Below are 24,227 nucleotides of genomic sequence, written 5' to 3' on the forward strand. Positions count from 1 at the left end.
GCTGCAGGAACGGTTTCCTCCTGAGAATCCTCAGAGCCTAATAATATTTAAGCCCTCACACATACATCACAATTCATTATATAACACTGATCATATAATAATTAAGCCAGTTCTTCGTGTTGTGAAGGACGCACTGAGACGCTTTAGCGTTCACACTGTAAATGTTAAGTGGTCATAAATGTTACACACCTACACTCAGCACTATCCACTAATGATTGGATGACCCACGACACATGATGCCCAGTATGTGAACAGGGCGTCAGATAATAGACCGAAAATAACAGACAGAAATATGGACAAAATTCATACTTTAAAATGCTGCTACTGTGTTTAGCTATGCTAATGTACTTCAGTCCATGTTTATAGATGACAGTGAGTCATACAGAGTCAGAAACCACAGAATCAAGACTATTAGAGGTTACTAAACAACACAGTTTGAGGTGATGATTTAGGCATACAGTTAGCTCCATGCTAATTGGTGGGGCAGATCCATCATTTGTTAGCTGGATTAGCCTTGTAGCCCCAGCGCTAAAACTAAAAAAGCAAACTTCAGACACCAAACATGTCTGTGCTGATTGACTATGTTTGGGGATAAGTACAGGTCCCTTACAAAAAAGTCACATGAATTTCACATGTGAAAAATACACAAGTGGGTTTTGCTCTCATCACATGAAAACGGGTTCATGTGAAAAAATGTGATTACTTGTAAACACACTTCACACTGAGGTTTTTGCACACTTCACACGGACAATCGTGACTTTTTTGTGGGGGACGGAGTTGATTTTTCGTCAAACTATCATTTAAATAAGTTGTTATTAGGAAACAACCAAGAAATATATGTTTAAAATTGTAGTAATTTGATATCTCAAGCTGTTAAAGAAATTAGGAAGTTAAAGTTAAACTATTTATTCAATAATAATAATAATAATAATAATAATAACAATAATAATAATAACAATAATAATAATAATAATAATAATAAAACTTTATTAATATAGTGCCTTTCCAAAGCTCAAGGCCGCAACAATCCACAAATATTATTTAACTTCCTCTCTACGCGAGGACTTCTATTTTGAAAAACTCGTAAAGTTTATGATGTTTCACAGTCTCTAACTCGCCATATTGTTGTGGTTCGCTCTGGTTTCCGTGTTGTTGCTGGTTCTGATCCGCGCTGGTCCCGGCTCTACTCTCCCTCTCTGTGCCCGGGCTCCCCTCACTGCTCCCCGGCTTTTCTCCCTGAGGCTGCCCGCCATGCTGAAGCGGAGCTCCGGGTGTGTCGTTGTTGTTGTGCTGCTGTTCGGCGCCGCAGCAGCGCTGAGCCCCACATCAGCGCCTAAAGGTAAAACAGACTCGGAGCTGCGTTTAAAAGACGCTGAACTCAGATATTTTCATTCAATCTTTATTGAATCGACGTGGCTGAAATCAGCTTCTTACTCAACAGCTTCTTGTTCGAATTTTCCCGGTCCACCTTAAATGGTTCGGGCGCCAGAAGGTAACTACTGCGTCATTTAAGGTGGAACGGGAAAATTCGAACAGCAGCCTGGCGAATAAGTTTGGCCTGTCCGATTCTGGTTTCTGTTCTCATTTCTGATTTTTGGCCCTTTAACTTTGGCATGTAACGTTATATGTTGTTTTCAGAAGCAACACAACATAGCAGTAAAAGGGGAATTCCACCAAAATATCTACGTAGTTAAATTGATATAAACAAGTTCATTCCAAGTGATTTGGTGTGAAAGTTCACTGTAGAGGAAAAAGAACCAGGGGACATGATGTTAATATAGCCATTTTATTTACTATCCAGAACCACCAGTGAACCTACACGAGTCTTCTGAGTTTATATGGAATGTTGATGATGGAAAATAGTGGAAAATCTGAAATAATAAGTTTTCTTTGGGGACTATTTTGCCTCACAGCGCCCTGCATGTATCCCTCCACCATGAATGGAGTTTAAGTTCTCTAAACTATCATAAAACAGTGTCTCAGTCATCAGGCAGTGAATTCATAACCATTTCATGTAGGAACTTTCTGTGAGGGAGCTTTTAGAGGTGGACGTCTGGTTCCTATCACCACCACTGTGAACAGTTCTGACTCGGTAAGTTTATCTAGAACGGAGCGTTTCACACCAAACCACTCTGAGCCGCTCTTAACCACTCTGTTTACACTTTAACCAGTTAATTATGGTGGAGTTCCTCTAGAAATGCAGCCTCTTAGTCCATCCGGCCTCTGTCAGCACAGGAACTGAACTTTGTACGTCTCTATTTTGTTCTCCTTTTGGATCCTTTTTATCTATACTGAGGCTTATTTTAAACCTAAAGAATTAGGAACTAAATGTTAATGACCAGAATTGAACTGTGTAAAAAATTTGATTACTTCATAGTTCATAGAAGTAAAAGTCGAAACGTGGTTGCTCAGCACACGTGGCGCTGAGTGGGACCTTCTTCTTTTCTTAGGATAAACAGATGAGAAGTGCTTAAAAACTGTTTCTCTTTTTTTCTACAGCACCATGCAAGACTTTTACAACCTGTGACAGCTGCCTCTCAAATGTGTCGGTGAGCAAATACAGACTATCTTTAATCACACTGCTTTACTTAGTGATGTGAATTTATCTGTCCAGGCTCCGCCCACAAACGGACAATACCTACATTTAGAGTCGGTTATTCATTCAGCCTAATGAGAAACTGTAGAACAGACTCAGTTTATATCACAATACCTACATTTAGAGTCGGTTATTCATTCAGCCTAATGAGAAACTGTAGAACAGACTCAGTTTATATCACAATACCTACATTTAGAGTCAGTTATTCATTCAGCCTAAAGAGAAACTGTAGAACAGACTCAGTTTATATCACAATACCTACATTTAGAGTCAGTTATTCATTCAGCCTAAAGAGAAACTGTAGAACAGACTCAGTTTATATCACAATACCTACATTTAGAGTCGGTTATTCATTCAGCCTAACGAGAAACTGTAGAACAGACTCAGTTTATATCACAATACCTACATTTAGAGTCGGTTATTCATTCAGCCTAATCAGAAACTGTAGAACATAAACCATGTTGTTTATGAATAAAAGTCAAACTTGTGACATTAAAAAAAAGTCAAACTGCTTAAATATATAGAAAGTAAAGCATTGATAACAATAAAAATCAAGGCAGGTCTCCACTGCAACCTTCTTCAGAGGGCTGTCCCCGATTGGTCAGAGGGCTGTCCCTGATTGGTCAGAGGGCTGTCCCCGATTGGTCAGAGGGCTGTCCCCGATTGGTCAGAATGGTTCCTTTTTCCACAATTTCTTAGTTTTGGCCTCATAAATATGTGTAATATGTATATAATAGCAAGACTTGTGTCAACACATTTTGTTTGCAGAACAGACCCATCATATATAATATAAATATAATATGATTTAGTAACACACTGTAAATGTAGTGTGTATAAAAATTGAGTTTAAATTATTTTAATTAAAAAGCTAGAATACAGTAGCAATGAAAGGTGGGCGGAGCTTGGAAAGGTGATAATGAAGATGTAGCTCATGCTTTTACAGTTTACTGGAATTTAAACTCATGGAGATCGCCGTGGCCTCTGCGGTCAGATGTTTTATAGTGCTGTTCTGTTTGACAGTGCCTGTGGTGCCAGACCAACCTCTCCTGTACGGAGTACCCGGTGGCCCACCTGCTCCCCCCGGCCTCCATCTGTACGCTGTCTCAGGCCCGCTGGGGCGTGTGCTGGGGTGAGTACAGTGTCGACTCTCGGACCGCTCTCCAAAACTCAGCTGAAGCGTCACACACAGTAAACAGACCCTTACAGCACTTGGGATGAAAGAAACACCAGCCGGTGCTGCGGCGGTCATCAGGATGAAGCATTCAGGGTCAAATCCCAGCTGTAGCCAGACATTTGGACTGAAGGGTTCAGCTTTACTCTCATTCAGTACACAACGGTTATCTGTAAGGGTGAATCAGGAAATCAGACTGTGTCAGTAACTGGTTCAGTGTGTTTACACGTGGATTTTTGCTTTACATCCAGCCAATAAACTCACAGAATAAGACGAGACGTAAACTTAACGTAAAGCTCAAACTCAGTAGAGCCCAATAGAGAAAGCGAAGGGAAATAAAACGATAAATAAGGCCGTAAAGAGAAAATGACAGATGTTTGCACGTTTGCTTTTTCAGCCGGGATATCGAATGTAGTGTAAGCTGATCTGACAGAAACTGTGTAAACTCCTCTGCTGGAGAGCTGAAGCTCAGTTTGGGTGGCTGCCAGCTCAGTCGCCAGGGCTTGATTTAGTGGAGTAGAGAGTTTGTATCTGTATTTTGGATGAGACAGAAAGAGGAACAGAAAATACACCCACACACACCACAGTAGGAGAAAAGACAGTGTCTCAGCTGGTGGTGTGAATCTGCAGTGCTAATATCCTGTGTGCTATATATATATATATATATATAACACACTTTAAACATTCATTACAAACCATAACATACAGTATAAACCATCTAAATCAATCTGAAGACATTTCAGAGCCTGGAAAACATTCAGAATTGGTTTTCTGGTCCAGAGTTTTGCTTTTGTTTTCAGGGATTTTTGTGAGTATAATTGTCTGTTTAAAACCTCATGAGCATTTTGTAGCATTAAGTGTCAGCTGATAAATAATTTTGGCATTTTTTAAATACAATTGGCATGAAATTGACATGTTAAAATTCTAATTACAATTTAAAATGCAAAAATTATTTTATTTGCCCTCTGTTTGATTTTTGAGATCTGTCCCCAGCAACATGAACTCACTCCACCAATCACTGTTGTCTATGGCAACAGTTAAGCTGACTGAGTCTCACCAGCAAGAACTTTCATCAGATGTCAAAATGTCAGAATGGAAAGCAGCCCATCCATTGTCACTGACAGCTTTGCACTTGAAGACATTCTGCCAGTTTGATCGTTTTTGATCTAACACAGTGGTGGAATTACCAAAAAAAAAAAGAGTCTGTTTTTTATCTTTTAATCTTAAATCTCGACCTCAAATAACCTCAATAACTTGACCTGAAATGTTTATTAATTTAGGACTTTTATTTTGAAATAGGACTAAGAGGCAGCGTTTATAGGCATCAGAGTCTAAATATGGTTTCAGTTTTGATCCTCATACAGTATCAATAAATGTCACACAGCCCTCACGTGACTGCTGATTCAGCCTGCAGTGACCGGCTGGAGGAGCCAGACCTCAGAAGCTGAGTGTGATGGTGGATTTTTATTAAACACCATAATGTAATGACCTCTGAACAGCAGGTACAGATGACCTGGGCAGGAAGGTCCTTTTGAACACCTGTGTTTACCTGTTAAAGACTGCTGCTGCTTTCTGTGCCTCTGTACGTAAATCACAATAACACTGTGTGACCAGCAGGTGGCAGCATTGTGACGAGTGATTCAGAGTGGTTTGGTGTGAAATGGTTCAGATGTCTTTACAGTGGTGGTGATAGGAACCAGGGGTCGCCATGACTACAACACAAATATAGACATTTTATTTACTATCCAGAACCACCAGTGAACCTACACGAGTCTTCTGAGTTTATATGGAATGTTGATGATGGAAAATATGGAAAATCTGAAATAATCAGTTTTCTTTGGGGACTATTTTGCCTCACAGCGCCCTGCATGTATCCCTCCACCATGAATGGAGTTTAAGTTCTCCAAACTATCATAAAACAGTGTCTCAGTCATCAGGCAGTGAATTCATAACCATTTACTGTAGGAACTTTCTGTGAGGGAGCTTTTAGAGGTGGACGTCTGGTTCCTATCACCACCACTGTGAACAGTTTTGACTCGGTAAGTTTATCTAGAACAGAGCGTTTCACACCAAACCACTCTGAACGGCTCTGTTTACACTTTAACCACTTAGCTATGCAGATATTTTGGGAAAATCGGTGGACTTCTCCTGTAATGACTGTCTTTTGACAGCAGGTGTGCCCTCCTGTGCTGTGAGAGTGATAACGTGTGTTTTGTTTCTCTCTGAATGTGTTAGTGAATTTCGAGGCGCTGATCATTGCCATGGCGGTGGTGGGCGGAGTGCTGCTGTTGGGAATCACAGTGTGCTGCTGCTGCTGCTGCTGTCGCTGTCAGCGATCGTCACGGTAACGCCACGTTTCTCCCTCTCTCTCAGTTACACACACACAACATGTAAAATGAATACATCAGAACTAGTTTAAAACATGCATATTTACTTACCATCCCAATATTGACCGTATCACTTCTGATCAATCACATGTCCGTATTTGTGCACACCTGATCGCCTATATTTCAGCGTGTGAATATAGATTTATGTATGCATACGTCAGTTAAACTCTGTGTTCACAGATTTGTTTGTTTAAGCCAGTGTTCGACATCTGTGTTCAGAAAAATCAGTTTCTATCACTTTTGCTTTTCTCCTTTATTGATAAACAAACTCTTCCTCCTCATCCAAACGTGTTTGTGATATTCTGGCTTTTTTTGTAAATTTCGGAATTTTCCATTTGTGCTTTTTTTTATGCAAATTGTTTTAATCCTCATTAAAAAGAGGTGGATGAGGACCCTTTACTATCCCTGTGCATGGTTCTCTCCTGTGTCAGTTCACCGCAGCGAGCTTAATTCCTCTGAAGTATCAGTTCTTGATCTCTTCCACTTCTGTGTCGTGCTTTCAGTTTGAACTTTATACAGTTAGAGGACGCCGTCGTGGCTCTAGTCACTCTCTCTAGAGCAGTGCACAACAGTCATACGACTGGAAAAAAGGTGATACTGAACTTGTAACCCCATGAGTGTTATAAAGATGATTTAATTTAACTTTAAAAAGGTTGCTGAATAATATTAAATATTTATGTGTAATATTTGATTCCCTTTTATCATTAAAACAGAGAGAACTGGGGAATTAGTAAGTCTTTAGACCACATAATGTTCATATGATCCACACAGTCACTCTGACAGACTGTAATACACTACAGGAAGTGTAGGGGGCGATATGGCTTCTACTGTTTCATTTAAAAAGCCTCTATAATGTTCATATGATCCACACAGTCACTCTGACAGACTGTAATACACTACAGGAAGTGTAGGGGGCGATATGGCTTCTACTGTTTCATTTAAAAAGCCTCTATAATGTTCATATGATCCACACAGTCACTCTGACAGACTGTAATACACTACAGGAAGTGCAGGGGGCGATATGGCTTCTACTGTTTCATTTAAAAAGCCTCTATAATGTTCATATGATCCACACAGTCACTCTGACAGACTGTAATACACTACAGGAAGTGTAGGGGGCGATATGGCTTCTACTGTTTCATTTAAAAAGGCTCTATAATGTTCATATGATCCACACAGTCAGCTCTCAGACTGTCAGTCATTAAGCTCTGTCTACTGGCTCCTGTCAGTCATCGGTGTGGGCGGAGCCTCAGTTCCTGTGTCTGTTTATATTCCTGTGTGGTTTTTTTCCTGGTGTTTTCACTCTCGGAGCGTTTTCCGTTAACCCCCCGCCGGAGCTCCTGCTGCTCTCTCTCTGCTCTCTGGTGCTAATTTGGAGAATGTTGCTGTGTAATCTTGTACCGTTTCTTCTAGAACATGTTAAACATCTAATTAGCACTGGATGACATTTGGAGCAGCAGGTCTCTCCGGGCCGAGGACTCAGCGCTCCTCTTTCCTCGTGCGAACTGTGCAGACAGCAGCAGTTTGTGCGGGAAGAGCGACTGAAGGAGGAAAGTGTGGATGTTTTCTTGGTCGTATTGATTCTGCTGAGCGCTCAGGTTTCTCCTCATTTGCAGTCAGCAGTGTGGCGTGCGTTCCTGCGGGAGGCGCTCAGATCCCCCTCGCCGCTTAAACTTTACTGCTGTTCTCAGAGTTTAAGTTCTGTGATTGACGCGTGTGTCTGTGCGCAGGCCGGACCGCGATGAGGAGGAGTTCGCCAGGAGGAGAGAGGAGATCAAACAGCGCTCAGACGACCGGTAAGAGGTTCCAAACCAGCACCCGCAGCACCGAAACACCAACTAAATCAACACACGCTCACATTAAACTGTGCGGAGGTGTTAAATCGACACTCCGGTCAGTAATAAAATTAACCGTCACTGCATCTGTTGTTGCCCTGCGATGGACTGGCGACCTGTCCAGGGTGTATCCTGCCTTCCGCCCAATGACAGCTGGGATAGGCTCCAGCACCCCACCGCGACCCAGAAGGATAAGCGGTTTAGATGATGTATGTATGCGTCTGTTGTAAACATGCCTGTTTGCATCGTACACCGGTGCTTCGAGTGAGATTTCCCAGTTTAAAGACTGGAAAACCCCCTTCTGATGTATCTTGAAGGTGGCAGGCAGGGCTGTGCGGACGCATCTACAGGCATATATACAAATATAAATATTTCAAAAATATGCAATAAGATCAACAGTAATGACTGTACAAGGAGACGCAGGTAACAGCATATAATGACATTACTGAATAAATATGTGCAGTTACTGGTACTGAAATAGTGCCCAGATGTGCCAGATGTGTGATAAGGTGTGCAGAAGTGCAGTACGTACCAGTAGGGTGTCCATCTGTGCAGACAGATAAAATAAACCTATGATTTAGCTTAAGAGATTCAGGCCTCATCTCTCCTCTTCCCTCTTCTCCTCTTCTCTTCTGGCCCCACTGGGAAGAGCTGAAGAGCCTGATGGCTCTGGGGACAAAGGATCTCCTGAGTCTGTCGGTTGAGCAGCTCTGTGACAGCAACCTGCCACTAAACATGCTCCTCCTGTCTGTGATGATGGTGCAGCGGGTGGCCATCATCGTCCATAATGGAGAGCAGTTTGTGCAGTTTTGGTGTTGGAAGTTTGGTATTTTGTATGTTCTTCACAGAAATTGAGTAAAGACCAAGAATCTGAGGTTGAAAAAGTAATAAATCACATCATTTTTTTCTTTTGGTAAACATTGAAAATGGGTCCCACAGACCTGAACAGCACACACGGGTTACCTGCAGCTGCTAAAAATAAAAGGTTCTGAAGTTTAGGATGATTTTAAGGTGGTAAAAAGCTGCGTGTGCTTGATTTAGAGTGGGTTTTGTACTTTCGTGTTTCATTCATATGTTTGAAGAAGCTGCAGCAGCTCCGCTGTTACGTTAACTGTATTTTCATTAGAGCAGGCCGAATTGTTTCCATCGCCCCCTACTGGCCAATTTGGAGGCGCATCACTGAGGGTGTTTTCACACTTGTCCTGAATGCCTGAGTTCACAACCAGGACCGATTCTGGGCTTGTTTGGGGAGGGGGGTTCATTATCACTGGGTTGCTTTCACGCACAGGAATTCCATCGGAACCGTGGATTGATTGCAGAATTCCGTACGTCACTTTCCTGCGAGCAGATCTGCAGAACGGTCAGCACGGCTTCGTCCGTTTACTGCTTTTTATTATTTTCCCTCACTCTCTTAAAAAAGGTGGTTCTTCAAGGGTTCTTTAGTAAAGAAAATCTTTCTATAAAGAACTATGAACACTCAGAGAACCGTCTGCATAATTAAAGGGTTCTATATATCATGATAGGGTTCTGTAGATTGATGGAAAATGTGCATGTTCTATATAGAACTGTCTACAGCACATTCATGCACATTTTCCATCAGTCTGAAGAACCCTGTCATGATGAAAAGAACCCTTTAATTATGCAGACGGTTCTCTGAGTGTTCATAGTTCTTTATAGAAAGATTTTCTTTACTAAAGAACCCTTGAGGAACCATGTTTTTAAAGAGTGTTGGGTACAAACGCTTAAGCAGTGAAGAGCAGCTCTTCTCACCACCGTCACCACGCTTGAAAAGGGAAGCAGTCACATTAGAAAATGAACCAATCACGCGGCGCCGGGAAGCGAAACCCAGACCACGGTTTCAGGATTACTGAGCTCACAGAGCAGGCGGACCTGGATCTGGAAATGGACCTGTAAACACCCTAAAACACACACAGGTTGAAGTGCAGAGAGGGAAGGTGTGCAGAGCTGTTGACCGTTTCTGACCCCCAAAGTGGCCTAACATTGTTTTACCGCTTTAGACCGTAACGCTGTCCCGCGCTGGAATACATCCTCTTTTTATCAGGAGTTGTGTCTCCCGCTCGGAGTGCGCTGCACGGCGTGACGCTGCTGGTTACGGCGCCACTCATCAGTGATATGTTTGGTCATCGTGATGTTCATCCAGATCGAGAGAGCAGAGTGAGGCGGTATCATATGTATCATATGTAGGTCATCGTCTCTCGCCGCGTTTCAGCTCGTTCTGTTTGACAGAGTTTATCAGAGATTAGATTCCCATCCGGAATATTTACCTTTGATGAGCTCCTTGCACAGCTGTAACTATTGAGTCCTGCACAGAGACGCGACATCTGCACCTCTAGTGAAGGAGACGACCCCCGTCTGAGTGTAGCTGTGGTTAAAATTAGTATCTTTAAAATCCTGTTCTTTTCTCCTACAGGAAGGCGGAGAGGAGAGCGAGGCACGATGAAATCCGGAAGAAGTATGGTGAGTAACGTGTTTATATTATAAATATATTGCATCATGTCTTTAACCCATATTTAATCTTTTCTGGATTGTGGTTATATAGTCTTTGGTTGTTTTGGTTGTTTTCAGAAGTGACTGGAATGTATAGAATAGAGCATAAATATAAATATCTGCAAAATGTCCTGTAATAAAATCTGTAGAATATTGATATTGGGATATTGTGCACATAGCTAATATCGTATATAGTTCATGTAGAGGACCAGTGATTAAATATAGATTAAAATATATGTATTAGTGTTCAGAAAGAAACTCCTTGGAAGATAGAGATATATACACACGTGTGCGCGTGTGTGCGTGTGTGCGCGTGTGTGTGTGTGTGTGTGTGTGTGTGTGTGCGTGTGTGCGCGTGTGTGTGTGTGTGTGTGGTGTGTGCGCGTGTGCCCGAAAAATCGCAATGAGTATTTTCCCCTAATCGGTCAGCTCCACCGCTGCGTGCCGTCCCCCTTCAGCGCCGCAGCTCAGTGAGCCACATCATATAAAGCGTCCCGACGCTGAGATGCTTCAGCTCGCCTGTCGGTCATTAGTCAGCTATGATCACTCGTCATGCTGTGTAATTACTGGTCACAGTGATGATGCAGGCGTGTGTTAATGATGAAGTCCAGTGCCGAGTGGAATCGGTCAGTAGTGAGCAGGTCAGCACTCAGGCGCAGGACGTCTTTTAAAGTTTCCGTGATGTTCAAAGAGACGTCAAAGTGACATTCCATTTTTTTTCCATTAGAATTTTTTTGCATAGTTTAGATCAAACAGAACGTATCATAACATATCATGACGAGGTGAGTGATGACGAAAACATGACTGACATATCAAACGTGCTGACGCACACCGCGCCCCCTCCACCAACTTCATGCAAATTAGATGAGCTACGACCAATCAGATTGTTGGTATGTGGCACTGTAACCGAGAGTCACGCCCACCACTCACACACTCCACTCACGTCTGTGTGTGTGTGTGTGTGTGTGTGTGTGTGTGTGTCTGTGTCTGTGTCTGTGTCTGTGTGTGTGTGTGTGTGTGTGTCTGTGTCTGTGTGTGTGTGTGTGTGCTGATCTAATTCAGTTCAGTGATGAGTCTCCGTCCTTCATGTTGAGCTGGACGGTCTCAGAGTGCTGAGCTGGTGTAGCCGAGTGATCTGAGCGCAGTACAGTGTAGTAAGACGTGCCGCCCCGCCCTCCGCGGGGTCAGAAGGTCAGAGCTCACGCAGCCAGCTCCTCCTGGATGATGAATCATCTGAGCTAATTATCGTTGGCACAGCGCTGGATGATTAATGGAGGCCCACACTGCCCCCTGTGAGGGAGAGGAGGAAATGCAAATGAGGTTCAGGGAGACCCTGACCTCAGGGGTGGTCTTTGCATGAGGCAAAATTAGGCAGTCGCCTAACGTCCTCATCAACACACAGATTAGATCTACTGTACGTTAGAAGTAGCTGTTATTTGCGATTGTAGTGATTTATTTTCATTTCAATTCTTTGTCATTTCAAAGCAGCCACAACCACAGAACGATCTGCGAATACAGTGATCATTTCAACCAATAGAATTACAGTAAAAATGTCCAGAAAAAATCCAGTTAAATTATCTTATAACATTCTTACAGCAGTCTGAAAATGAGGAATATCAGATACGACTGGATTTAAGATGATTTTACGAACCAGTACAATTTTTGCAGTGTAGACAGTTGCGCCACCCGGGAGCCCAGACCATCTGTCAATTCATAAATGTGCATCCAGGGGGCGCCGTTCCTGTCTTCTACCCTGAACCCCAGAATCACTTTAGACTACAGAGCAGCTGGCATTCTCGGATTATGTAAATAGAAATTACGACAACGGAGAAAACAAGGTTTTGTTTTTGTTCTGATGGAGACACTCGCCAGGTTTCCATTCAAACATTTCGCAAACGTTACACACATTTACGAAATTTTGGCAGGAAAACGCCGTCGTGTTTCCGTCCTCTGCAGTTCTGTGAATAGACTTTAGATGACGCAGCTGCTGTGATTCGGGGCTGAAACGAGCGAGATGGAGAGATTCAACTCTGCTTTAGTGGAATCATCTTTACAGCTGGTTACTGTCTTTTTACGGTCGTGTTGTTTGCAGCTCAGAGTCGCTGGGCAGGACGAGCAACAGCGCCCCCTAATGAGGGCTGAAATCTCCGACTACACCCACCTCACGTCTGGGAACACAAACGCGCCAGACAGTCTGGAGCTCATTGCGCAGAGACATTTTTCACACCAGCTCTGATCAGCATTTCAGAACAACCTTCAGAAATCTCTGCGCCGCGATTGGACCGTCTGTAGGAATAACAGAGTCATGTGACTTACAGCTTGGTATGGCACTGAGTGCATTTACATGCACTCAATAATCGGATTTCTGCAGTTATCTGATTAAGTGTTCGTATAAACAGCACTCTGATTTCTTAGATCAGAGTAAGGTGTATAAATCTGATTAAGAAATCTGATAAAAAGGCTGGATTTTATCTCAGTAATCAGATTTCTCAGTGCTGTGAACTCTTAATCTGATTTCTTTCGGATTTCTCAGTCTGAGCATGTGCGAAAACAGACGGCGGCACCGGAAATAAGTGAGCAGCGTCGCCGCGAGACGCAGCAAAACACTGTCGGAGTGACGCTGAAACCGAATACATGCTTGAGGAAACGAAGGATTTAAATATTCTTCATCTTCTAGATCAGGGGTGTCCAATCTTTCCATTTCACTCATTTCATCTCAATCTTTTCCAAGGTTTTCATTCCAACAAAGCAGGAGATCAGCTGATCAGCAGTTTGAAGACTGAAACCTACTGATTAAACAAGGGGAAGCAGGTGAGCTTCGGCTTGTTTTGAGGGAAAACCTGCAGCCACACCGACCCTTTGTGGGTAAGATTGGACAGCCCTGCAATAGAGGATCATATTTTCAGCTAAAAAAAAAAAAAAAGCTGCTTCATGAAGTTTGAGTTTTACGTTACGTTTACGTCGCGTCTTCTTCTGTGAGTTTATTGGCTGGTTGTAAAGCAGAAATCTGATTACTGTCTGACTCATGTAGACCTGGAGTTTCACGTTATCTGATTACTCAAGAGCATGTAAACGCGTTGATCAGATTACTGACAAAATCTCAATTTGAAAAACCTAGGCTAAGTATAAAACTCGGATTTTCAAAATTTGCAATAAAACTGACAGAAAACCCACTATGGTTCTGTTAGTGGGTGGGGGGGGTGGAGTCTGTGTGACTCTGATGGTCCAAATCACACTTCACGGGCCAACTTGGGCCAGACTTCAGTCACAGAGTACACTTTTAAACGGGTCGTTAGTGATCTAGAATACATATTTAACACGACCCTCTCAGCCAGCTGTGCTCGGGAAAGTGGGTGATTTGGGGTGGGGGTGGGGGTGGGGTGTGTAGGTGTGTGTGTGTGTGTGTGTGTGTGTGCGTGTGGTGTGACAGTATGATGGATGAAGGCCTGCTCTGTTCCCTCTGCTCTTACAGCACCGATCCACCAACACACACACTCAGATACAGACCTGACTGACCTCTAATCCTCACACAGTGTAACTACAAACAGACGCCAGAGGGGGGCAGCACTGCTGAACAAGTACAAGCAATACAATGTATTTGATCATAATAAAAATGTTTCAAACTGCTGTAGAAATAGTTCCTCCAGTTCCGTTTAGATGCTCAGTGTGTTTTTAATAACAATTCTGATTTTCGCAAAGAAATCGCAATCATTTCCTAAAGAATCGTAACCGAATCGATTCACTGTGAGGTCAGAGATCCCCACCCCGTGTGTGTGAGCTGATTAGAACCCCTCGCGTGTCCTCGGCTCCTCCGGGGAACGACGGAACGAGGAGAAAGCAGAACTCGTCCTCTCTGCATTCCGCTCCTCACCCTCATCCCCTCCTCTCTCCTCTAAACGTACTCTTTTTTTTTTTCTCCTGTTTGGTTTTCAGGCCTCATTCCTGACTCGGATCATCCCTACAGCCGCTTCGAAAACGAGTGAGGCAGGAGCCGCCTGGAGAACCCAGAAGAACGGAGGGGTTCTCCGCAAACGTCTCGGCTCCATCAGCACGTCTGCAGTCATCCTTCAGCTCCTTCATTAATTCCGTATCCGTCTGATTTATTCCACACCTCCTCGGTTCCTCTCAGCACAGCCTCATGATTCCAGCTTGTGTTACAGGAATGATGGGAAAAGTCTCCCAGTTTGGTTTCGTTTCTCTCTGAGTTCTGAGTCACGGCTGAAGTTGCTTTTTGACACTTTATTCACTCCTAAATGTGAAATTTACTCGTTTTCAATCTGTTGTTTTAATCACTCAGCTGTGCTCCTCTTAAACGTTTCCTAATAAAGTGAAGTTGACTTTTACGTCTCTGTGCCGAGTCTTTATCCTCCAGCGCTCCGAGCTGGAAAAGTTTCTCTCAGTGAAGAAATTTAGAGAACTTTGATATTAAACTTTGTGTCCTGAGTAAAAATCCCATCACATCCAGCTCCGCTCAGCTCTGCCTTCAGGGGCCGCTTTCATCTCCGCACAGGAGCGGCTGTCCATACTAACGCTATCCATACTAACGCTATCCATACTAACGCCGTCCATACTAACGCCGTCCATACTAACGCTATCCATACTAACGCTGTCCATACTAACGCTATCCATACTAACACCGTCCATACTAACACCGTCCATACTAACACCGTCCATACTAATGCCGTCCATACTAACACCGTCCATACTAACGCTATCCATACTAACACCGTCCATACTAACGCTATCCATACTAACGCCGTCCATACTAACGCCGTCCATACTAACGCCGTCCATACTAACACCGTCCATACTAACGCTGTCCATACTAACACCGTCCATACTAACACCGTCCATACTAATGCTATCCATACTAACAGCGTCCATACTAACGCTATCCATACTAACACCGTCCATACTAACACCGTCCATACTAACACCGTCCATACTAACGCTATCCATACTAACGCTGTCCATACTAACACCATCCACACTAACACTGTCCATACTAACACCATCCACACTAACACTGTCCATACTAACACCATCTATACTAACACTGTCCATACTAACACCATCTATACTAACACTGTCCATACTAACACCATCTATACTAACACTGTCCATACTAACACCATCCACACTAACACTGTCCATACTAACACCATCTATACTAACACAACATCCATACTAACGCTATCCATACTAACCAACTGTTCATGCTAACACCATACATACTAACATTATCTATAATAACACTATACATACTTACACCATTCCTACTAACACTCTATCCATACTAACACTCTATCCATACTAACACTCTATCCATACTAACACTCTATCCATACTAACACTATCCATACTAACACTATCCATACTAACACCATTTCAGTCCCAGTTTAGATAAAACCCTGTGTGCTCAGAGTTGTAATGGCCTTATTCTGCAGTTCCCCCTGTAAAAGTTTGTTGAGCTGCTATTGAGCAATGAGGGGTGAAAGGGAAGAGCAAGAGCCCGCTGCTGTGAAAAACTATTCACACCCCTCCAAAAAGACAGCCAATGAACACACAGCATTTAAACACACATTTATAAATGTTTACTTGCTTGCTCACGTGTGAAGACCAGAGTCCAGTTTTGTAATTAATGCACATTTCCATCTAAATATTCCTTCAACATTATTGAAGATAAATGCCTCATTAGTCCGAGTCGTCGTTTGCTGCCTCTGCCTTTACACGGTGAAGAACCACATCTGGAAAGTTTAAACAAACTTCTGTAGAGGACTGAAGCTCCCAGCTGCTGTCAGGGATGAGGAGAGGCGGGCGAGCGAGGCTGTGTTTAGCAGTGTGAGTGTTGTTAAAGTGCTGCGTTGTCTAACAGTGACAGCGGTGGGGGGCAGTAATTAGACCCTCAGTGCTCTTCAGTTTATGTTACTGCGTTCTGGAAAAACAGATTCTTCCTCCAGACGCGGCTCAGAGCTCCACTGAGCCTCTAACGTTCCAGCCTGAGCTCCAAACACGCCCCACAGCCTCCTTCAGACCGGGGCTCCAATCACGGTGGGGGGTCTGGTGGTAAAAGTCTGATTATGAAGTGACCATCATATTTATAGATGACATTTTCATATTTGTTGTAAGGGTTGCCCCTTCGATTTCGGTCATTTTGTTGGTAAATATTGTCAGACTGGATTCTTAACTTTACTATAAGTGATTTTTACATTTGTAAGCTGATAAAAAGACACAGCAAGTAGGTCTAATTAGTATGGATAGAGTGTTAGTATAGATAGTGTTAGTATGGATGGTGTTAGTATGGTTAGAGCGTTAGTATGGATAGGGCTTTAGTATTGATAGGGTGTGGATAAGGTGTTAGTATTGATAGTGTTAGTATTGATGGTGTTAGTATAGACAGAATGTTGCTATAGATGGTGTTAGTATGGATAATGTTAGTATGGATAGAGTTTTAGTATAGATAATGTTAGTATGGATAGGGTTTTAGTATAGATAATGTTAGTATGGATAGGGTGTTAGTATGGATGGGGTGTTAGTATGGATAGGGTTTTAGTATGGATCAAATTAGTATGGATAGGGTGTTAGTATGGATAGAGTGTTAGTATGGATGGGGTGTTAGTATGGGCAGGGTGTTAGTATGGATAGGGTGTTAGTATGGGCAGGGTGTTAGTATGGATAGGGTTTTAGTATGGATGGGGTGTTAGTATGGACAGAGTGTTAGTATGGATAGGGTGTTAGTATGGATGGGGTGTTAGTATGGACGGGGTGTTAGTATGGATAGGGTTTTAGTATGGATGGGGTGTTAGTATGGATGGGGTGTTAGTATGGATGGGGTGTTAGTATGGATAGGGTGTTAGCATGGATGGGGTGTTAGTATGGATGGGGTGTTAGTATGGATGGGGTGTTAGTATGGATAGGGTGTTAGTATGGATGGGGTGTTAGTATGGACGGGGTGTTAGTATGGATAGGGTGTTAGTATGGATGGGGTGTTAGTATGGACGGGGTGTTAGTATGGACGGGGTGTTAGTATGGATAGGGTGTTAGTATGGACGGGGTGTTAGTATGGATAGGGTGTTAGTATGGACGGGGTGTATGTCTCGATCAATGTGATAATATCTTTGGTGCCTCATCATCTGAAGGCTGACCTACTGCTGCTCACTGGTCTTCTAATGTTGACCATCAGGTTCTTCAACTGATCCAGAAAGTGATCCAGTCGCTCCACCTCTGCGTTCCCTGCAGCTGCATCAGAGACAGATCTAAAACCCTGATTCTCACCTACAACCCAAAACTGGACCAGCCCCTCCTCCCCTGAGAGCAGTGGGCCAAGCTCGATCCGTACCTCGAGGCCTTCGAGCTTCAACATGCACAGAACACGAGCGTCCAGGCTCTTCTCTGTGCTGGAGCCCAGGAGTCCCTCACACTGAAGAACCATCTCTCTGTGAAGAACCGGAATGAACTCTAATCTACACGCTTAAAAAAGATGGTTCTTCAAGGGTTCTTTAGTGAAGGTGATGGTTCTGTTTAGAGTGGCATGTGTAAATGGTTCTCTGCATGGTGAAATAGTTCTTCTGATTGATGGAGAACGTGTTGTATATGGTTCTATATAGCACCAAAAAGGATTGACATTGTAACAATAGAAGAACCCTTTTTGGGGGTATACATTTTCAAAAAGGTTCTTTATAGAACCATATACAACAGAATATATAGAACCATATAGAACACAATATCTAGAACAATATACAACACATTCTTAATCCATCAGAAGAGCCATTTGACCATGCAGAGAATGTGAACATGCAAATGGTTCTATGTAGCACTCAGACCCATCGCTTTTACTAAAGAACCCCTGAAGAACCATCTTTTTGAAGTGTGTTACATGTAAACATTATTACAATTTCAAAAACAAATAAACTATTATTATTATTATTATTATTATACATACATCATCTAAACCACTTATCCTTCTGGGTCACGGTGGGGTGCTGGAGCCTATCCCAGCTGTCATCGGGCAGAAGGCAGGATACACCCTGGACAGGTCGCCAGTCCATCGCAGGGCAATATTATTATTATTATTATTATTATTATTATTATATCTTATTTTACTATAAACCTCTTCTACATCACAAGCGGGTGTGTCCTAATGATTGACAGCTGAATCTACTAATCACAGCCTCCGTTTCTCCTGCCTATGGGCGGAGCTTATTCAGAACACGTTTCCTCCGCTGCGGCCAATCAGAGCGCAGCGCGAGCAGCAGCACGGAGCGGCAGAGAGAAAGAAAGAGAAAGAGAGGAGGAGGAGGAGCAGGAGGAGCAGGAGGAGCGGTGCTGCTGCTCCGAGGTTTAATCTGAATATGTTTTAATAATTGTCTCATTCTGATCCCTCAGCGCTGGTCATTGCCCGGATGTGTGATGTGAGGGCAGTAGGAGGATGAGGAGTCCGGCTGTGGACGGCAGCGGTCACTTCTTCTTCTTCTTCAGCTGGATTTGACCACACAGACAGACAGACAGACAGACAGACAGGAGATCCCGGAGAGACCGAGCAGGATGAAGAAGCTCCGGAGAACTTTGTCGGACAGCTTCAGCCGCATCGGTGAGCGCGAGCGCACACACACACACACTAAACTACAGCAACTCCACAATGGAGCTCAACTCAGCTTCTTCCAATTTTCCGTTCCACCTTAAATGGTGCAGCTGTTACACTCTGGCGGCTGAGCAGCCAACGGAACAGCTGCACTATTTAAGGTGGAACGGAAAATTCGAACAACTTCAGCTTTGCATTGAAGACCGCCGCGAGCGCGAGGAAAGGAAAGCGCTCTCTGGTCTCTCTGGTGAGGATGAGGAGGAGCACGAGCCTCATTAGCCGCTCGCGTGGACTCAGTCTCGAGTTAAACACTTTGCGTCTCTCGTTGTTTCGTTTTCCAGCTGTGCGGTGCTTTTCAGTTTCCCCGAATGTCCAGATGTGCAGCTCTGCATCGTCTGGCTCTGATTTTCTGCGTGGCGGTTTGGCGGTTTTGCTCTGTTGTGCTGCTCTTCCTGTGGTTCTATACAGGTTGTGTTTTTATAGTTCGCAGTTCTGCATTATGTTAAACATTTCACAGCTTTTTCTGAATCTGCATGTTGTGGCTGTGTTTCGGACCGGGGTGTCCAGTCTTATCCACAGAGTGTTGGTGTAGCTGCATTTTTTCATTTCAGCCGAGCAGGAGAACCAGGAGAACCAGGAGAACCCGTGATCAGCTCAGTCAGACTGAGACCAGCTGATTGAACGAGTGGAATCAGCTGTGCTCAGATCTGTTGGAGTGAAAACCTGCAGCCACTTCAGCTTTTACAGTTTATCATTTACATTTGCTTAACCCCAGTGGTCATCAGCCGTCCTTCTGCTGAACCTTGTCCAGACTTTATCTTCGTTCCTTATCCACCGCGGCTGATCCGTTCAAGAAGTATTGATTGCTGGTCAGGTGGGCTGGATTTGGGCTGATGGTGAGGGCTGCAGGTCAGGAGCAGAGCTGGAGGGCAGAGCTTTACTCTGCGGCTTTGCTTTGTTGTTGTCTTTGTTGTTTGTTTGTTGTTGTTGTTGTGCAGTTTTACATTAAACATACTCAGCTGTGCAGCTTTGAATGGCTTTAGATATTTATGTATTACGGTTTTGCATTCAAAGGCTGCACGTTTACGCTCTGCAGCTCTGCTGTGACCTCCTGGACCTGCGCTGGACAACAGAGCTGCATCACAGCACTGACCGTTCACTCACCACTTCAGATCGGAATCTTTATTAGCAGAGTACAAGACAAACAAGGAATTTGTTTCTTTAGTAAAGAAATTGGTTCTATATAGAACCATGAACACTCAAAGAACCCTTTGCATCATGAAAGGGTTCTTCAGACTGATGGAGAATGTGCTGTACGTGGTGCTATTTAGAGCCTGTTTGAAAAGGTTCTGTATAGCAAAAGGGAACTTCTGCTGTTACGATGTCAGGCTTGTCACAGTAGAAGAACTCTTTTTGGTGCTATATAGAACCCTTTTCTAAAAGGCTCTATGTAGAACCATCTACAGCACGTTCTCTCGTGATTTTGTGAGGTGCGCCCTAGCCGGCGGTGCCGAGGCGCTCGTCTGCGGTGGAGGTCCGGAGAGCCAGAGAGATTTCCAATCACACGTGACTTTTGATTGTAGTCTTTGGGAAACCGGAGGTCTGATCTTTGAAGCTCTGTAGATCAGTGGAGAAATGATAGAAGGGAGCACAACTCCACCGGTGGGCAGAGTGGGATGCACCCTTTCTATTGAGCTGGATGGAGTTTGTAGCCTTCAGGAAACCAGAGATAAGGACCCTGAAATCACCAGGCTCCTCACCTGCTGTCTTCTCTGAGGCGTCCATGTCGTTAGGCTGTGTTCACATTACCAGGCTGAAGTGGCACAAATCTGATTTCTCCCTGCAATGTGACTCAGATCTGATGTTTTCAGAGCTGTGTGGACACACAAATCTGATCGTTTCAAATCCGACCAGATCCACTTTCATATATGGTATTTGTGGCTGTGTGACCATAATGAGGAGCTCAGATCAGAATTCATGTTTCTTCCACTGCGCGTTCTCCATCATTCAGCGTTACAGCGCTGAACAGAGGATAAAGCCTGTAAACGGTGGAAAAGCAGCTCATCTCACCTTTTTCACCTTCACCTCTAATAGTGAAGCTGAGAGCCAATCAGAGCTGATTATGTTCACAGTGAAGACTCAGCTGGTCAGTTTGCTGTTTGTCGTTTCAGGGCGCCGGTTCACATTAAGGACAGATCTGAGTCTCTTACCTAAACGAGTGAACCATCATGTTAGAGAGATCAGATCTGAGTGAAACATCAGATTTGAGCAATGAGGCTGGTGTGTGTGTGTGTGTGTGTGTGTGTGTGTGTGTGTGTGTGTGTGTGTGTACATACATACATGTTAGGGGCGATATGGCAAAAATATTATGTTACAATACATTGAGACGTTTTCATGATTACATTATGTTACGTTTAGTTTTTCTGAGATTTAGTAGGTTTGAACAGACAAACTTATTAAATCTGTAGTTTATAAAACATGTAGTTCCACATATAAAATACTAATAATAAGGATTATAATAATCATAATCATAATAATAATAATAACTCCGGTTTCCTCCCACAGTCCAAAAACATGCAGTCAGGCTGATTGGACAGGCTAAATTGCCCCTAGGTGTGACTGTGTATGTCTGTCTGTCTGTCTGTCTGCCCTGTGATGGACTGGCGACCTGTCCAGGGTGTATCCAGCCTTCCGCCCAATGACAGCTGGGATAGGCTCCAGCACCCTCACCGCGACCCAGAAGGATAAGCGGTTTAGATGATGGATGGATGGATGATAATAATAATAATAATAATAATAATAAACCTCCAACTGTAGTTTTTTAATTGATTGTGTTTCAAACTGCACTGGGCTAAATCTAATTAAACAGGCCTAATTGTGCTCACTTAGTGATGAAACATGTAGTCAGTCAGTGTTTCTTAAATACTGACATGCTCAGAAAAGCAACCCTGTTATAGACATTTATATTGAAATGCATTGACAAATATGAAATTTCATCAGTGTTGCTTTATCGTGTCTGTTTCTGGCGCGATGTTCAACATGAGGGACGTTTTTCTTCCTCTCTGAAAGTGAGAACGCTTTCAGCTTCTGTGGCTTCTGTTTCTTGTGGTGTCAGAAAGCTGTCATCACACGGCTGCTTCTGCTGGAAACGCCACGAAATGCTGCAGACGAGTCAGCAGAGCGATCACAAGTGTTTACAAGTCCAGATCAGTCTCGAACGGCCAGTATCGGCCTGCACTGCCCACTTTAATCAGGCAGATCTCAGACTGACTGAGACAGGGCAGTCGGACTGTTTACATCATCACAGCTCAGACTGTCTTACACTAACGTTGAGCTGCTGATGTGCATGTAAACATAGTTAATGTGGACCAGCTGAGGGGTCATCGAAAAGTTTTGGGTGTCCTGCAGACTTTCTTCAGGATTAAAGAGGTAGTTTGTCCAAAAATACAGTTTTCCCACTTTGGGAGGCAGAGTGGGCACTGCGACGCAGATGGGTGGAGTGGGTGTGATTGTCTGAGCGTCCAGAGAGCCGAACTCCTCCTGTGTTCAAGTAAACTAATATATAAAGCCGAAGTGGGAAAGTGAACATGCACCGTCGTTAGCTTGGTGCTAGGATAACACTAAAAACCCATAGACAGGCTAACAGAAATTAGCATTATTGTAGCTATAGTGTTTTCTGATGTAGACACTGTGTTTGTATGGGCCCTTGTTCTTGGGGCCCTGGGATAATGAAAATCCTGTGTTCCTGGGGCCCTGAGTTTGTAGGGGCCCTTTGTTCTTGAGGCCCTGTGTTGATGGGGGCCCTTAGTTCCTGAGGCCATGTGTTTGTGGGAAACCCTTTGTTGCCTGGGCCCTGTGTTCAGGGGGGCCCTTTGTTGCCTGGGCCCTGTGTTCAGGGGGGCCCTTTGTTGCCTGGGCCCTGTGTTCAGGGGGGCCCTTTGTTGCCAGGGCCCTGTGTTCAGGGGGGCCCTTTGTTGCCAGGGCCCTGTGTTCAGGGGGGCCCTTTTTTCCCAGGGCCCTGTGTTTGCAGGGGCCCTTGTTTTTGGGGTCCTGTGTTTGCAGGGGCCCTGTGTTCCTGGGGCTCTGTGTTCTACAGAGCTCTAATTTTGTTCTAAACAGGTTGATTTGACTCAGATGAATAAAGGTTCTCCAGTAGAACTGTTTCAGCTCCTGCTGCGCTGCCCCAAAATCACAACAGCTGTTTATAAACTCTAAAGGAAAAAAAGCCCAGTCGTTTGAGCAGTGGGTGTTTTCATAGCATAAGCTCCACCCACTTTACTCTGCTGGGACACAGACTAATTTGCATATTCATTTAGTTAATGAACGGATATTTGCAGTGAAGGAATAAAAACAGGCCTTTCAAAGCAGTTTCTTTCTAGATTTTATAAGCCCCTCCCACCTTCAGGATGCATCATCAGAAGGGGGTTTTCCTCGGCCGTGGCCCTGAATCTCTCCGTGTAGAGGCTCCTGTGAGGCGGTAAGAGGACAGCAGCCACGTTAACAGCAGACCTATCAGCGGTTAGATTTGAGTTTTGGCTGGAGTGTCCCTTTAAAGCCTCTGTCAGAATGAGCTTTGTGGCCGTTCAGCTGAAATGAGCTCGTTTGTGTGGCGTCTGTTGTGAGTGGAGGAATTTAAAGGTGTAACAGCTCCACTGTGTGAGTCGTTGTGTGGCTCAGTGACTGTAACTGCTCTCCAGCTCAGAACAATAACAGAGATGAATAAATCATTTTGTAAATTAGCTGAAAGAAAGCCGCTCCTCAGAGACGGACAGACGGACAGACGGACAGACGGAGGGTGGTTTTCAGCACTGCAGCTGTTTTGGCTTTAGCCGCTGATTGTTTTCATGATTGTGTTGTAATTAAATGACGCGTGCAGATGAAAGCGTGAGATGAGGAATGTGCTGCTGACCGGCATCGTTATCAGGAGGCTGTAATTGGATGTGAACAGGAGTCCAGTAGTTTGTGTTGCGTGTGGTATTTTCCTTTCGTCCAGCCAGGTTCGGCTCGGTCACATTCAGAGCTTCCTAACGGCTCCGGAGTGGACGGATGTGATTAAAGGGCCTGTATCTTACATATTTCTTCCCTCCTGAGCTCCTGTAATGCTCCATATGTCCAAATACACTATATCACTGCTGTTGGAAGCAAAAAA

The 24,227-nt window shown here is 43.9% G+C and overlaps 2 protein-coding genes across 2 annotated transcripts in view; both read left to right on the plus strand.

The window, feature by feature from the left end:
* Positions 1 to 1,091: 1,091 nt before the first annotated feature.
* LOC118798922 (pituitary tumor-transforming gene 1 protein-interacting protein) lies at positions 1,092 to 14,840 on the plus strand. The gene is made up of 7 exons (XM_036558547.1): positions 1,092 to 1,339; positions 2,500 to 2,549; positions 3,617 to 3,725; positions 6,003 to 6,111; positions 7,885 to 7,950; positions 10,421 to 10,467; positions 14,431 to 14,840. Exons 1-7 carry the CDS (start codon positions 1,252 to 1,254, stop codon positions 14,478 to 14,480), a joined length of 519 nt encoding a protein of 172 aa, XP_036414440.1. The 5' UTR covers positions 1,092 to 1,251; the 3' UTR covers positions 14,481 to 14,840.
* Positions 14,841 to 18,568: 3,728 nt separating this feature from the next.
* Positions 18,569 to 24,227, plus strand: part of cdk14 (cyclin-dependent kinase 14) — a 122,794-nt gene continuing 117,135 nt past the window's right edge. Inside the window, exon 1 of the mRNA XM_036557962.1 lies at positions 18,569 to 19,087. Coding sequence (XP_036413855.1) covers positions 19,042 to 19,087 — 46 coding nt within the window. The 5' untranslated portion in view covers positions 18,569 to 19,041. The remainder of the gene's footprint in view (positions 19,088 to 24,227) is intronic.

This window comes from Colossoma macropomum, unplaced genomic scaffold (genome assembly GCF_904425465.1).
Source record: "Colossoma macropomum unplaced genomic scaffold, Colossoma_macropomum, whole genome shotgun sequence".
NCBI lineage: Eukaryota > Metazoa > Chordata > Actinopteri > Characiformes > Serrasalmidae > Colossoma > Colossoma macropomum.

Bases quoted from the DNA above. Each gene is read 5' to 3' on its own strand.
- LOC118798922 (XM_036558547.1), top strand. From the start codon at position 1,252: ATGCTGAAGCGGAGCTCCGGGTGTGTCGTTGTTGTTGTGCTGCTGTTC. The intron at 7,951-10,420 runs GTAAGAGGTTCC...TTTCTCCTACAG, and splicing joins AAACAGCGCTCAGACGACCG to GAAGGCGGAGAGGAGAGCGA. The intron at 10,468-14,430 runs GTGAGTAACGTG...TTTGGTTTTCAG, and splicing joins TGAAATCCGGAAGAAGTATG to GCCTCATTCCTGACTCGGAT.